The sequence below is a fragment of the Corvus kubaryi genome, unplaced genomic scaffold (assembly GCF_017639235.1).
Source record: "Corvus kubaryi isolate FWS band 111438036 unplaced genomic scaffold, C.kubaryi_AGA036_p1.0 37385, whole genome shotgun sequence".
Classification (NCBI taxonomy): domain Eukaryota; kingdom Metazoa; phylum Chordata; class Aves; order Passeriformes; family Corvidae; genus Corvus; species Corvus kubaryi.
In genome coordinates, this window is record NW_024581127.1 from 23,803,039 (window position 1) to 23,819,474 (window position 16,436).

The window sequence follows — 16,436 nt, forward strand, 5'->3', positions numbered from 1 at the left end:
CACTACTAAAGAGGTCTTCAGATTGCAATGCAAGGCTGTTTTATATTCTGGTTTTATACTGTATCTTCTTTGATGCAAAATGTCTGACAGGTATAGAAAATGCTATGATGTTACCTGTTTAATCCAGTGCCGATACTCATTAACACCAAAGGTTTTTTTCATCCAAAGGCCATAAATGTAACCAGAGATTCCCTTTAGTACCCATTCATCTGACCTATTATAAGAAAGAAACATGAATTATATCACTTCAGAAGATGTTTTGTAAGGGATGGTATTTTTGACCAGCTCAAAAATAGCCACAAATTTCAAGAGGTTGTATAACTTCTCTAAGTCAACAGAAGTCTGATGAGCTGTGAACCAATTTATGGAACTTGGCACCTGGATGAGACCAATGAAACTGAAAAGTCAGTGAAAATTGAACTTTTACCAGAGAAATCCAGATTAAAATATAAAATCAAACTATTTTAGCTGAAACAATAATAATAAACAGGTGGAAATGGACACTAAAGCTAAAGCAAGTGCTAATCTGTATGACCTTAATTTCTTGATAAACATCTCAATGCAGTGCAGAAGATCTGGACAGCAAGTAGACAAAATACCTATCTCACATTTGGTGGACACCCTTTTAAACACATCTCCTGTGAGTTATGTTCTAAGAGAGAAAAAAATGGACAAAAACTACAACATGATCATGAACTAGGACCTTAAACAGAAGAATGACATCGTACACAGGGTATGATGAAGTAAGTAACAGAAGAACATATGACAATGGAGTCATTATGAAAGATGGAAAAAATTGCCTTCACCACAGAAGTAGGCTAGAAATAAAGAAGAGAGCCAGAGAAATTACAACAGTACAAACATCAATTTAAGAACCTTTTGATTTCCCTTGTTTTTAAGACAAGGACGCGCTGGGACATAGACTTTTGCCATAAATAAAAAGTCATGGGCTACTTGTGCCCAATAAATAAAGCGTATACAAAGGGATTTAAAATAAATACGGATCAAAACTGCAAGAGCCATTTGGGAAGGTTTTCTGAGACATGGAGTTATAGCCATTTGACATTAATTTCTGCATTCTCCTCCCTGAAAAAACTTCTTAATTTATTAGTTCTGTGCTCTGCAAGTACTTTGCATGCAGGCTATACTTCATCATCCAAAATATCTAACAGAAATTGACTGATAATGCAAAAGAGTTACCTTTCTAAAATTTTCAGATGCCAAAGCATACTACAACATTCAGGAAGATATATTCAATCTACACAATCTTTCGAACTTTTCTCTCTCACATTCTCCTTTCAAAACAACAAAAAATACTAATGGATTTTCATTTATTGAGTTGGGTTTATTATTGCTGATTTTTTCCCGTTTTTGCTTTCTTCTACAATTACCGTTTCACGTATTTTTCTGATTAAATGCAATTTGCAAATTAAAATTTGAGCTTCCTAGATCCTCCCCATTTTCTGGAGAATACTATGGTAAAATACTTACCAGGACATTCTGGATATGAAACATCCAAAGAACTGCTGGGCCAGGGCCTGTGCCAAGCACCTCCTTGTCAGTGGAGTTTCATCTATAATCATTGCACTGTGCAAGAGATTTGTGCTGGACCACCATAGAAAGAAAATTACACAACATGAGTACCGGCTCCAAAGAAACACAAGAGACCTTGCCTTAAAAACCAAAACACGTAAAATAATTTCTTCACTGTTTTTCCAGGGAGATAGTAACATCTTTTTTTAAATAATCTTAATGCAGGCAGATCTCCTGCTATTATTATCTATACACAACTCTCTGTGTAGAGCCTACGTAGCTTAACTGGTGAAATTCTCTTGGATTTCTGATACCTTATTTCGGCTGAAGAAAAATAAAACACAGTCAAACTTCTGCATTTAGTTTGAGATTAAATATTTCATGCATGGGCATTTCTAACTCACAAGGAATTGCCAGTTTTTTCTTAAAGTAAATCCAACATCTTTATAACAGATGACAACGGAAACAGTGTTAAAAGCCTGTAGTGTCAATAAAAACAAGCCTTTTCAAACCAGAGAGCCCGAAACTCAGGCTACAAAAATAACTAGAGTTTCACACATTTCTCACCAGTCTTGGATCTAGAGCTTCAAGACCTGTGGATTTAGAAGCTGTAACTTTCTCAAATACTAACCTGAAAATACTCATGGATGCATAAGCAGCTACTTCAACATAAGCTTCATCTATAAAAACAGTCTTGAAACAGGAGTAAGGATAGCGGCAGGTAAGAATCTCCTCATAAAATTCAAACACCTCATGAAGGTAAGACGTGGTATGTTTGAGCAATGGGAGGAGCTGTGGTAAGCAAAAGTGAGTCACCTACAACCAAAGGAAAATTTGTTACAAGACCTATGAATATATTTAAATACATAAATATCAGCTATATTACATATCAGGGAAGAAACCCAATTTCAACTAAATTCGCCCCATAAATGCAGACATAAATGGAATTATTGCTTATTTAAAGGCTTTTTTTTTTTTTGGAGACAAATTTAAATACAGGCATTACTAGACAAGCTTTATCATACGACTGTACTGATGAAGGTTGATCTAGACATACGCATTCTTGGACTAATATATACTGACTGCAACACAAAACATCAGTAATTCTTTAGGAAAAAAAAGGAGGCTTCTATGACGAAGATTATTACCTCATGCATGTATGGATCAACAAGGATTTCAAATGGTCCAATTGCCAAGGAGATGTTAGAAGCTGCAGTTGGAATAGTCAGCATGTAATGAAAAGTCTTCTTTCTCATATCATGGGTGTACACAGTTTCCACCAAATCTCCGTTTGAAACTGCCACCATTGCAGCATCTACAGTATACTCAAGTTTCCAGGTACACAACTCAGAATATGAATCCACACAAGGAAACCAAAATCTAGGAAAGTTAGGATTGGGGGGAAAATGGTTAACAATAATACTTAACAATTATACTCTTTTTCACAGGTGATTTTTCTTTCAAGTTCCAAACTATATCCCTAAATATTTTAAGAATATATGAATATTGACATACTGACTCCTATAATACATTAACTTTATAAAGCTTCACAAGTTTTTTTGTCTTTATCTCCTGCTGAGCTATAAAGACTAGACATTCTAATTACTAGTCATTAGATGCTACTTCACATTGGTAAGCTCCTTTAAAGCACAAATTAAGTTTTAGAATTTTTTAAACTTAAAAGAATTTGAAGAAATTATTTGTATTTCCTACACTTTGAGAATAAGGAAGAAATACAAGTCTAACATTCCAAGACAGTTTTCTTACCTTGTAGAATTTTGATAACCACATGAAAAGACATGAGCCCCTCTTTCTGCCATGTTGCCCTCCATGTTGGGTACCACAAAATGAAGGCCTCCTTTTGGCTGGTCCAGAGAAAAGTTTATATGCACCTTCAGGACTTTTAACTCTGCAGCACAAAGACCAAAATTGGAGCAAGTATATACAACTTACATGAAAGTTATTTCAGGATAGTAATTCAGTTTTGGACTTTAGGTCTTTCAAGATTATGTGATAACTTCATTCTCATGGACTTCCTGGTCCACTTACAAAGTACAGATCAAAACTTACAAAACTGAGACCTCCGTAAGCACAACTTACAGGAGATAAATTTGTAAGAATCTTTATTGATTAATAAAAACTGCAATTGGAGTCACATCTCATCTTCCATTTCCCCAACAGTAAAGCATCTTTATACAGATTGTCCCCTAACCACGATCTGCTTGGTACCTTGCTAAAAAATTTTCTCTAACAACTCCATGTAGCAGGCACATTCTTAAAAGACCTATTATTGTCATTTGCAGTTGCTTAAAATATCTTATTACAGTAAATGCTTTTCCTGTAACTTAAGTGTCTTTGCTTTCGTTTAGTTTCACAGAAGTCTCACTTATGAAGAGATTGGCAAGAAAAGAAATTCAAATTTATTCCACAAGTCTCACCATATTTTGGAACTCAAACTTTGAAAAGTGAAATTATACATGTTTGACTATTTTTCCTTCTAGGCTTGCATGTAAGGCAACAGGGACTCACACAAAAATCAAAATAAACAAAAGTGTCTTTCCCATTAAGGTGCATCTGACAATGCTGCGTGAGTCAGCCTCATGATACAGTTGCTATTATTCTCTCAGAGATCTCATAAATCCATGGCAAAAACTGATAAAACCATGCAAGAAATAATACAAGAAACTTGCAAGATCCCTGTAATAAAATAATCAACACTGGAGAGTAACTTATTAAAACAATTACTTATTCCAGGATCTAGTATGCCAGTTTATAAAGGAGTCTACTTTCACTACCAAATCAATTTTAAAATGACCATTCCTCAAAGTGAGATGGCATGAAATTAATATAGCTTTGTAAAAAGAGGTATATAACTATATCCTTGTAAATTATTTTCTTTGTTGGATCACATATATTGTAAGTAACCTCAAAATTACAATTTAGCACCCAGTATACTCCATTATTCCCACTTCCTGAAGTATTCTGGGGTTGTGACCACCCAAGAGAACGTTTGTATAATAGTGTCAAGAAACCTTGCTACAGTTCTCCATATTACCGAAAAGTAAAGGTGTTTTTCACAGTTCAAATAGAGAGGAAAAGGAAACAGTAACCATAAATTCATAAGATAATGTAACACTACTTCAATTTATATAAAGCTACTATCTTCCTAAGGGAACTTGTAGCTGACAACTCTATGACATCTTAAATTAAGCTTTCAGTACAGTGTCTTTACCATCAACATGTTTCCATAGCTCCGAGGGAACCTTAATGCAGAGTTCTCCGTTTCCAGCATCTGGGTCCACAGCACTGACAGCAGCAGCATAGGCATTGGAAAAATAGTTGAGATTCCTCCTGTCAGAAATACCCAGTTAATTATTAGAGTACAGTTGTGCTAAACCACAAAATACTAGTTTGAAAGTTAAGACAATTTCTATACTGAATTTCAAGGTGCATGTTCAACCAAGTGTTTTGTTTTGTTTTTAAAGGAGTGGAAGAGAAAAGGAGTAAAGATTAGATTTCAACAACCAGAACTTTAAATATGGCTCTTGCAGAAGTGATCTGTGATCAAAAAGACTTAAACAGTAATAATTCCCGATAAACTGAGGAACGCTCGGTGTTCTTTTCTTGACAATATGAGTAATATTTTACATTTATTGGAATAGAAATAAAAAATTCTGGTTTTTATTTTGGATGAAGATTGTGTCTTTATCTAAAGCTCTGTCTTGAAGATCTGCTTCCTCATATATTGCAGTTTTGCTTTTATTTTGGTTTTCTAAATGTGAGATTTTAGCTTGGCAATGGTATTTTTCCCCTTTAGCTTGATGGATAAGAATAGGGTTTGTTTTAATGCACTTGTAAATACACATAAAATATTATATGTTAAGAGTTTTGGCCTTAATACACAAACACAAAAATATGTGCTATACTTTTTTGTTTCTAGTTATATTAGAAACATTCTTCTTCTTTAAAGTGTACCGTAATTCATTTAAGATGTAAACACAGTTTTTCGTAATTAGGTTTGAGCAACTATATATCATCTGCTCATTAGCTGCTCACTTCATTCCAAAGTCATATTATCACTTCAGTTATGACTTAGAGTAACTGTTTTCTACTAAAATGAGCAGAAACAAGCATATGTCTGCTGTTAAAGTACTTATGAGCAGGATGTTACCTTATTATTTAATGTGATTATATTCAGCTACAGGAGGACGACCAGTCAAGTTCAAAAATAACCCTACTTTAACAGCTTTATGCAATAGCCTTTATACTTTCTCAAAATGCATTTTTAAACTGTTTAAAGCATGGGAGCAAAATCTTTCTTAATTCTAATTCTCCAGTACACACAGTTTTTCAGAAGTTTGCACAACTCGATACCTGAAGAGATGTGTTTGAATAACTTATCACCTTTTCCCCAGAATTTAGGTACTGCTGATGAATCCAAGCACTGTGGAAGCAAGACACAACCAAGCATAAAGCAGCCATAGAATCACAGAACCACAGAACACTCTTGGAAGGGACCTTCCAAGGTTATCTAGTCCAGCTCTCCTGGGAGAGGACAGAGACATCTTACACTATATGAGGTGGCTCAGAGTCCTGTCCAACCAGACCTTCAATGTTTCCAGGGATGGGACATCTACCATCTCCCCAAGAAACCAGTTCCAGGGTTTCACTGCCCTCACAGTAAAAGAGTTCTTCCTTGCATCTAGTCTAAATCTACCCTCTTTTAGTTTAAAACCATTACCCCTTGTCCTACTGTAACAGGCCCTACTAAAAGTCTGCCCCATCGTTCTTATAAACCCCCTCTAAGTACTGAAAGGTTGCAATAAGATATTCCCAGAGCTGTATCTTCTCCAGGCTGAACCCCAACTCTCTCAGCCTTTCACCACAAATAGGTGTTCCACCCCTCTTATCATCTTTGTAGCCTCCTCTGGATCTGCTCCAACAGGTCCTTGTCTTCCCTGTGCTGAGGACCTCAGAGCTGGATGCAGCACTGCAGGTGGGGTCTCAAAAGGGTGGAGTGGAGGGGCAGAATCCCCTCCTTTGCCCTGCTGCCCACACTGCTGGTGATGCAGCCCAGGACACCGTTGGCTTTTTGGGGTGCAAATGCACACTGCCAGTTCATGCTGTGCTTCTCATCCATTAGCACCCCGAAGTCTTTCTCCACAGGGCTGCATGCAATCCCTTCATCTCCCAGCCTGTACTGATATTAGGGGTTGTCCTGACCCAGGACTACTGCACCACAATGAAGTAAATTAACTTTTGGCTGGGGACTCCACCTTCCAATCTGAAGTCCACACAAAGCAGACATGATCTCATTTCAGGATTTTGCTTTCATCTAACCAGTCTCTATTCACTATCCACAGAGAAAACCACCCAAATTACAGTACCTTACTTGGAAGAATGAAGTACAATTAACCATGCCACCAGCACCATCCTTTAAGTCTAGGTATGTCAAACACCATGCTTAATATTCCTAGTCTTCCACACACATAAAATTTTGCTAAAACACTGAAATATGTTGAGAACATATTTTCATGTAGTTCTTCATCTTTGGCACTAATAACGCACAAATTCCCTGGCACCTCCACCAAGACCGAGAATGTCAGGAGCAGTAAACTTGTCTACTTTGCTTGGAAGCTTCTGAAAATTGGACATGAATAGTAAATGAGACCATTTCAGTATAGAAACACACAAATCTCAAGTTTTAATACATTTTTTCCCCCCTTTTCACAGCTGAAGTATACCTAAAGGTAGGATACAATGCCAAAAAGTTTCAAAAGCAAAAGGTTGAATTTGTACACTAGAATACACTACAACTCCGGGTATGGCTCCAGAACAATTCCAACCCACTTAAGTCCAGCTGATGTGCTGTCTCCTAGTCTCACTCATGCATTCCTACTACCTCACTCACTAAGGACACTACTGTTCATCTGACCCTGCGGTGATGCAGCTGAAAGTGTCCACTGGAAAAATAAGTCCTTTTTTCTAAGTAGGCAGCAGTTGGTTTATTTCCTTGAACTGTCATACTGAGGGGTCAAAACACACTCCTAAGCAAAGTTACTTTAAGCTATCCTTCAAATGGCATCCTAGAAAGGCAAACAAATACCATTGGAAAAACTCTATTTAAAAAGAGACTGCATGACTAAGAACTATCAGTAATTAAAAAAGCTAGCAAAAGAAAACAACAGTAACATTCCATTAGATTGTGAAGTCTAAAGTTTTTAATTTTAATCCAAATTGGTTTTGAAAATTGACTATTATTGATACAGGATCCCCTTCCTACACATCAGTGAGAATTTGTTCAAACTTTGAAGATTGTGATGAGCTTGTGGCTACACTTTAAACATCAGTGGGTTCAGAGACAGGAAAAGGTTATGATTTTACAGCAAAGAAGGTAGACACCAGAGCTTAACATTTTATGGAAAACAAGTCTATTCTTATAGTTCTATTTTTGTGAAGTGTTCCAATTCAAATGGGTGATTCATTGTAAAAGAATCCATGAAAGGCTTAGTACTACAGATTAATCTTTTCATAGGCTGAACTATTCTCAATAAACTGGATATGGCCATTTTAAGAAAAACAGAGCACATGCCAAAAGTTATAGCCCAAGGAATAACAATGATAAATTTTCCTAATGCTAAGTGTAGATTGACAATGAAAAACAAATACACATTCATGGTTTTTTTCCCAGTAGAGATACATTTTATTATCAGAATTCACCCCAAGCACTGTTAATTACAGCCCAAGCATGTAGCTTGACCGACTGTAAAGAAGCAATCCTGCAGAGACTTATTTTTTAAAGCTACTAATTGATTTCAAACTTCCCATAGCATTTCTCACTACTAGCTGCACCAGTGCTACAAATATATGTGCCAAACATATAGTCTATAAACCACTGTTTTCCTAGAGTATTTAACATCAACTTGGCAAAATAATTCTTTGCTCTACCTGTAATTCATTACCTGTAATTCATTTACTATTCTACTTTGCTTCCCAGATAGAATAAGCACTTGATACTGGAGTATATACATGATATAGCATTTTAAATATATAATACATGCATATATAGGTGATTTATTAATAGGGTAATGATTTAAATCTTTATCGTGCTGAAAAACCTAATTTTCACTCCTGGCCAAGTTTAAGGGCTTTGTCATCTCTTTTCAAAAGTTCTCTGCACCTTTGTGTCATGGTTTAGGAATTCTCCCATTTAATGTTTCCACTGAAACTACTTCAAACCATGTGCCACTTGATCTCTCCCCCCTGCCCCTGTGGTGGGCTGGAGAGGAGAACTGGAGCCACAAAAGGTAAAGATTATAGACTGAGATAAGAATAATTTACCAGAGACAACAATAAAACAACAAACAGTGACAGCAACAAGACCAATGACAACGTGTACGAGAAAAGAGGCGAACAACTCACATGGCATTGCTCACCCTGTGGAAAACTTCTGAAAATACCTGACCCCTCTGCCATGCTATGGGACTTGGAAGCGAGCCTTCTTCCCATCCCTGGAAAATGAGGTGAGGTGGTATAGAAAAATTTCCATGCCCTAGCCATGCTCCCTCCTGGCTACTGCAAAAATTAAACAGGGACATTATCTACCTCTTATTCTATATTGTCTACTTCATGCCCAAATCCTACACCTTTCAACTACACATACATATATACACACACACACACACACATATATATATAATATTTCCACAGTGACCATCCCTCCAACGCATCTATTGAGCTCATTTAGTCCATGTGTGTTCTGTCCATCCTAGATGCCTTCCAGGGCAGGAGAGGTGCTGTGCTGTCAGCTGGTTGCAAGTTGCCTCAGGCACTCACAACTGGTCTAACTGGAGCAGCCCATATTCATTTTCCTTGGTGGTTATTACATACAGGGGCAGTGTCATTCAGGAACCAGTATTATACAATTCAACATTACAGGCTGTTCTTATGCAAAATCAAATCCCCATGAGGTGCACATCATGCTTCCCTGTCCCTCTGCACTACCCACCAAGTGCACCCAGGTGCTTGAGCAAAAACAATCCACAGATAGGTTTGCCTTTTCATGAGGCAGGACTAATCCAAACTGTCTTCCCTAACACATTTCTCATATGCACCACAGGGACTTTATCCCCTTGTACAGTACATGGGAATTTTTATTGGGCAGGGCCAGCTGGATTGTTAGAGCCTCTAGTGTTAACTAACCAGGCAGCCTCCACTAAATGTAGGAAGGTGGAGGTTGCACTACCCAGGTTCCACCACCCACTGCTTTCAATCTTTCAATGTGGTTTTTAACAGTCCACTGTACCACTCAACTTTCCCAGAGACTGGCATGTGCAAGGGAGTATGATACACCCACTCAATACCATGTTCTCTAGTCCAGGTGTCTATAAGGCTGTTTCTAAAATGAGTCCCATTGTCTGAATCAATTCTTTCAGGGGTGCCACGTTGCCACAGGACTTGTTTTTCAAGTCCCAGGATGGTGTTCCAGGCAGTAGTGTAGGCACAGGATACATCTCCAGCCATCCAGCGGTTGCTTCCATCACTCTCAGCCCACAGCACTTGCCTTGGTGAGTTTGCAGAATGTGATGGGATCAATCTGCCAGGCCTCCCCATGTTTGTAATGTTTGTATTTCGATCATCATCCACCACACCACAGAGGATTTACCCACTTGGCCTGCACTGCAGTGCATGCTTCACAGTTATGGATAACCATGGTTAAGTTCATCCCTAAATTATGAGCCCATCTGTATACTGCATCTTCTCCCTGATGACCTGAGGTATCATGGGCCCACTAAGCCAGAAATAATTCACCCTTATGTTGCCAACCCAGACCCACCTGAGACACTTAAGTCTTGGCAGCTTGATCCACCTGTTTGTTGTGATGCTCTTCAGTAGCCCAACTCTTGGTTACATGTACATAACGTACTTTCACAGGCAACTTCTCTACCCCGTCAGGGATATCTTACCACAATTCAGCAGCCCAGATGGGTTTACCTCTGGGCTGCCAATTGGTCTTTTCCCATTGTCCTAGTCACCCTGCAGAGAATTTGCTACCATCCATGAGTCAGTATAGAAGTGGAGTGTTGGCTACTTCTCTCACTCAGTGATGTCCAAAGCCATCTGGATGGCTTTCAGCTCTGCAACCTGACTTGATCCACCTTGTCCCTCAATAGCTTCTGTGACTCATCACATAGGACTCAGTACAGCAGCTTTCAATTTGCGATGTAACCCTATGATACAACAGGAAGTGTCAGTGAAGAGGGTGTGTTGCTTTTCATTTTCTGGCAGCTGATTATATGGTGGGGCCTCCTCAGGATGTGTCACCTTTTCCTCCTCCTCCTCTGATGATAGTCCGAAATTTTCACCCTCAGGCCGGTTTGTGATGATTTCCAAGATCCCTGGGGGACTGGGGTTTCCTATTTGAACTTGCTGCTATGATTGGCGCAACTCACTTACTCCGTGTAGCATCAGGGCTATGATGTGTTGCAGGGACTTTCCCTTTGAACATCGGGTGATTATCTCTGGCCCTGCCTCTTCCTCCTGTTGCAAGGGCCCTACTTCCTCTTCATTCCTCACTAAGTGAACTGATTTTGTCTAAGATTTCTTCTTCTTCTGTATAGGGGTGCCTGGTACCGACACAGGTTGCTCCTCTGGTTCAGCTGCAGTTTGAGTGGCCCCAGTGCCTGCTGGTCTGCTTTCCTTAACATCCAAAGGAAATCCAAAATTCTCAAAAGCTGTTGTAAGGCACAAAGGAGAAAGAGGGGCTCACAAGCTGGGGGAAATCATCCTCCTCTATTCTCCCCACAGACTGGGTACAGTTATTAATGGACTCCTAAAGGGAGCACCTGAGGTAAGGGTAGGAGAACAACACTGAACACACATCCCAAATGATCCTCATTGTCCATGATGTCATCATATCATATCCCACAGTACATCAACAAAGCAATCCTGATCCCTCTTCCCAGTCTGAAAAAGAGCACCATGATGGGCACATAGTGCATATACAGAAGCATACAGAAGGCTAGATAGCACAACCACTTTGAACAAACCAAGACATAGAGTGACCAGCGGCTCTGTTACCTAATACAACAAATGTTTAGATGAAATTTGTTTCCAACCCGCTCTGGGCAGATCTGTTGATATCTCAACCCTTCATGCCCAACCTGGGCGCCAAGTAAGGCTGTCCTGGCTTAGGAATGGTACTCTGCCATTTAGTGTTCCCACTGAAACAGTCCAAATCACTGGCAGCTCGATCACTGGCCCCACCCCCGTCCCTTGTGGGGCTTGGGAGAGGAGAACTGGAGGCATAAAAGGCAAAGATCACAGGTCAAGATAAGAATAATTTACTGGAAACAGCAATAAAGTAAGAGTACAGTAACAGCAACAATACTAATGACAGAATGTACAAGAAAAGAGGCAAACAATTCTTGCTCACCCTGCAGAACACCCCCACCCTGAAAATACCTGACTGCTCCCTCCACCACACTATGTGACCCCGGAGTGAGCCCGTCCTCCATCCCTGGAAAATGATGTGAGGTGGTATAGAATAATCTCCAGGCCTTAGCCTTCCCCCTCCTGACTACTGCAAAAATCAACCCTGTCCTGGCCAGGACACTTGGTTTCTTTCTAATGAAGTCTATCATGAATTGGACAAGCATTGTATCAGTGGAAATAAAAGTTATTTATTGCAGCAAGGCAACACACACTCAGTCCACCAAAAATTTTTCTATTTTGTGCAAAGGCAAAAGGCTTGATCATGGACTTCTCAGAAGAATAAAGACAGACAAGACAGACATGCCCTGAAGGCTACCACATTGCTCTCTCACAGCTTACTGCTGCTTGTAACTAAAGCAATAGTGAAGTCAGAGGATATCAAAACATCTTCATACTTGTAATGTTTAAATAGTACAGGCTTCAAGCTAAAAAAAAGGACAAACGAACTGGCATTGCCCAGGAAAGCATGTGCATATTAGCTAGCTATACTGAAAACAGCTTCCTTCATACAGAAATAACAATAAAATGCAACAGCTTCTTGGCCTGGGATCCTAGTTATCCCACAAACGTGAAGCATGTAAGCAGGCACAGTAGGATCATCACAAACTTCACTTATCACAGAACAAACCACTGCATCCAAACTCCAAACTTTTGCTGCACCTATTTAACAGTTTACAATCTCAACCACAAGATTAAGAAAAATGTATCTCCTTTGCCAGTTTTAAATAAATAGGGCTGAGATACAAGCAGTTGTCTCAGTACTCAGAATATGCACTGGGATTTCTACACAGAATATAGAAGTATAGCCCAGAAAAAGCACACTCATTTCTCTTATGCTGACAGAATCAAGAAAGCACCAATTTACAAGGAAAAGAAAGATGAGGAGGATAGACAGCTGTAACACTCAAAACCAGCAGCCCCAAACCATGACCCAAAGAGACATTCTCCACCATTATTTGCAGTCTTCACAAGACTTGAAACTCTTCTCAAAAGCATGAGCAAAACGGGATTCTCTGCCATCCTGTGTACACACAATAAAGCAATGTAAATTATTTCATATCTTACACCACTGTTCAGGTGTTTGCTCAGTCAGGAAGGAAGTGACTGCATTATCTAAGTTCATCCATCTATTCTGGTATGAAAAGCCTGGTATTCAGGTTGCCTGAAGCCTCCAGAGGAAATTACAAGACAGAAGTCTGACTTTATTTCTAGATAAACCGTTAAAACACTCTCTCACTTGTTACCTGAAGTTATGGTTTGGGACTAATGGGTAAATTGGCAATGACATCAAAGCTAAAAATATATTTAATGCACTAATTAATGGCTTCCAACCTTTCCTACAAACTTCACCAATTTTTAATTACCTTTTTAGTGAGATATTCAGGAGAACTGACAACATACATGACTGAAAAAAATTGTTTCACCTTCTGCAACACTGAAAATGTGAAATGACAGAGACCACCTGTCAATGATTTTTTCATCAAAAGATGCTAAAACCCAATAGTACTATTTGAACTGAAAACAAATTGAATATTTCAATTCAGAACACAAAGAGGTGATCAGACAGATCTCACCAAGAAGTAGCAAAGAACATCACAGTGAGGCAGACACAATTGTGTGTCATACATAAAGCTGAATTTCTTAACCCTCTTTTAACTGTGTTCTCAGATGCCAAAATTTGCACAACGTAACAGTGAACCAACCATTTCTCTTAACCTCCTATCAGCAAACATAACCTTTCAAGTCAGAGATGCTGTAGCAAGTTTTCTAACCTTTACTCCATACAGAGTTTTCCATTTTTAATAGAATTCTGTTGCTAACTAAGGGAGTAAGAAGTCTTCAAATTATTTTAACTTTGATAAAAAGGTAGTAAAATGTCCATTAAATTAACAACTTTTCTAAGTACTTATGCCTCAGATTAGCTATTCGGAAAAAATTTCTTCACAGAAAAGATTGCAAAGCATTGGAACAGACTGTCCAGGTAAGTGGTTACTGTGGTGGAGAATGCGGGCAGCAACAAGTAGTGGAGTGACCGTCCCTGGAAGTGTTCAAAAAACACGTAGACATGGCACGTGAAGACATGATTTAATGGTCATGGTGATGCTGGGTTGACAGCTGGACTTGATGATCTTATGGGTCTTTTCCAACTTTAATGCTTCTATGATTTTATGTGTTCTTTTAGAAAACAACATCTAAGAAACTAAAAGCATTATCAAAACAAACGAAAGCGTCTGTATATAAAATCATATAACTTGAACTTATATTCGCTACACATCACAGGAAAGAATAAAGAATGAAAACAAAATATTTTAAATAAACAGGTCGCCAAGAACCATCTTAATTTCACATTTACTAGTTCAACAGACTACTAAAGAAAACTGTGCAAAAGGTAACTATCCCTGTAACATCAGAAACGAACCACACTGTCTGATCTGTGTCCCATTCAAAATAATTGCTGCAGCTAGCTCAGCTGCAAGGGTACAAAGGACATTATCACTAAACTTGCCATTACACATGAGAACTTGAAAGAGATGACCAGATGATTAGATGTAAAGACTACTACAAACCACTGTTTCTAGAAACAGTTCTTTGTAAAGAAGGGCAGAAGAAATGCACTGATGATTTTTTTGAGGTACTAATTCTAGAGTTTTTAGATTTCTAGTATTTCTGTTTGCAATCCTGCCTTAAGAACAGAGGTGCTGTATTTAACTACCCAATTGTGACCTGGTATTTCAATGGAAAGATACATCTAACTTCATCTAATACTTTGTAACTCGTGTTGCCTTTAACTTCTGAGATACAGAAAGAGTCATACTAGTTTTTTGTTATGAATATTTGGTGACCTCTGTCTTTCATAACTATGAATAACACAGAGTTATGAAATAAAGAGATTTTCTATTAAGTTTGAAAAGTTTGAATGAAAAATGACCTCTCCTAATCCCTTTTTTAACATAATGGAGTGCTCACTCTGATCACTTTAAATGCTGCTCCCTTCTCACATCTTCCAGGAGTTACGCAGGATTCCAGTTATTACAGAATCACAGAATGACTGATGTTGGAAGGGATTTCTGAAGGTCTTCTGGTCCAACCCCTCAGCTCCAGCAGGGTCACCTACAACCAGTTGCTCAGGAGCATGTCCAGATGACTCGACTATTTCCCAGGATAGAGATTCCACAGTCTGGGTAAATTGTCTCAGTGCTCACCTTCACAGTAAAAACAGTTTCTTGATGTTCGAAGGGAACCTGCTATGTCTCAGTTTGTGCCCACTGTGTCTGCTCCTGTCAGTGGACATAAGTTAAAATACATGAAATTCTATCAGAATACGAGAAAACGCTTTTTACTGTGAGGGTCATCAACACTGGAGCAGGTTGCCTGGAGAGACTGCAGAGATTCCATCCCTGAAGATACTCAAAACCCAAAGGGACACAGCCCTGTGCAACCTGCTCTACCTAACCCTGCATGAGCAGGGGAGTTGGACTAGGTGATTTCAGTCAGTGTTTTCCAGCCTAAAGGACTCTGTGATTTCGTATCAGCTGCTATTAAACTTGTACAACACTTTCACTAGAAGTTTTTAACAAGTCAGCAAATTGTAAATTCAACTGAGCCAGCCAAAAGAACGTGTGAGAATATGAACGTTTCAGCAAATCAAAAGAGAATACTTAGGGAAATCATTTGCCCACCATGCTCTTACCAAAAATGAAAAGGCTATGACATTTTTTGCTAAAGCCCCTTCCCGTATCAGTTCCCCGAACATGCAGGATGCCACATGTTTTTAAACTTACTCTTCAATATCAGATGGTGAAGAAATTTGAAACTTTTCCTTTCAAATTTTAAAGTGAGTTCAGGTAACATTCTAGGACTTACACTGTTATCTACAACAATAAATAATGAAAGTTTGATTCCCCAGGAAAGGCCAAAAGCTTTACTTACTAGCTCTTTGTAACAATCTAGAATCCCTGCAATGAGGATTCTGAATTTTTGACATAATGAGCAATAGTGTCAACAGCAAAAAAAATCAAGTCACAAAGCAAACAGAATTACAGAATTAATATAGTCAAGTGGTTCAGTATCAGGACTCAAAGTAAATTTCTTAACTCTGATAATAAATTTGGTGTCCTATATAAACTAACACTGTATTTGTACAATGAATTATTGGAGCTTTTGCATAACTGATGAATAAAGGAATACACAGTGTCTGTAACAAGCACACAATTCAAATCCAAGGACTTTTTTCCCCATAAAGTACTTTATAGAAAATTTTTGGATACTTTCACAAAACAGTACAAAGATATGTTAGCAAAAGAAATTCTAAAGAAGAATAGTGTAGAAGTCAAAATTATTGCCAAAATACTTCCCCAGAATTAAGGTGCTATACCAAATGTTACCTTTAGGAAACTACCAGGTAAAAC

The 16,436-nt window shown here is 38.5% G+C and overlaps 1 protein-coding gene across 2 annotated transcripts in view; it reads right to left on the bottom strand.

Moving 5' to 3' along the window:
• The window catches only part of TAF2 (TATA-box binding protein associated factor 2), a 60,979-nt gene that overhangs the window by 41,246 nt on the left and 3,297 nt on the right, over positions 1-16,436 (bottom strand). For both annotated transcript variants that reach the window (XM_042036582.1, XM_042036581.1), the window contains exons 4-9: positions 4,766-4,884; positions 3,301-3,442; positions 2,682-2,913; positions 2,165-2,349; positions 1,492-1,605; positions 115-214 (exon numbers count right to left, since the gene is read on the bottom strand). In XM_042036582.1, coding sequence (XP_041892516.1) covers positions 115-214; positions 1,492-1,605; positions 2,165-2,349; positions 2,682-2,913; positions 3,301-3,442; positions 4,766-4,884 — 892 coding nt within the window. The remainder of the gene's footprint in view (positions 1-114; positions 215-1,491; positions 1,606-2,164; positions 2,350-2,681; positions 2,914-3,300; positions 3,443-4,765; positions 4,885-16,436) is intronic.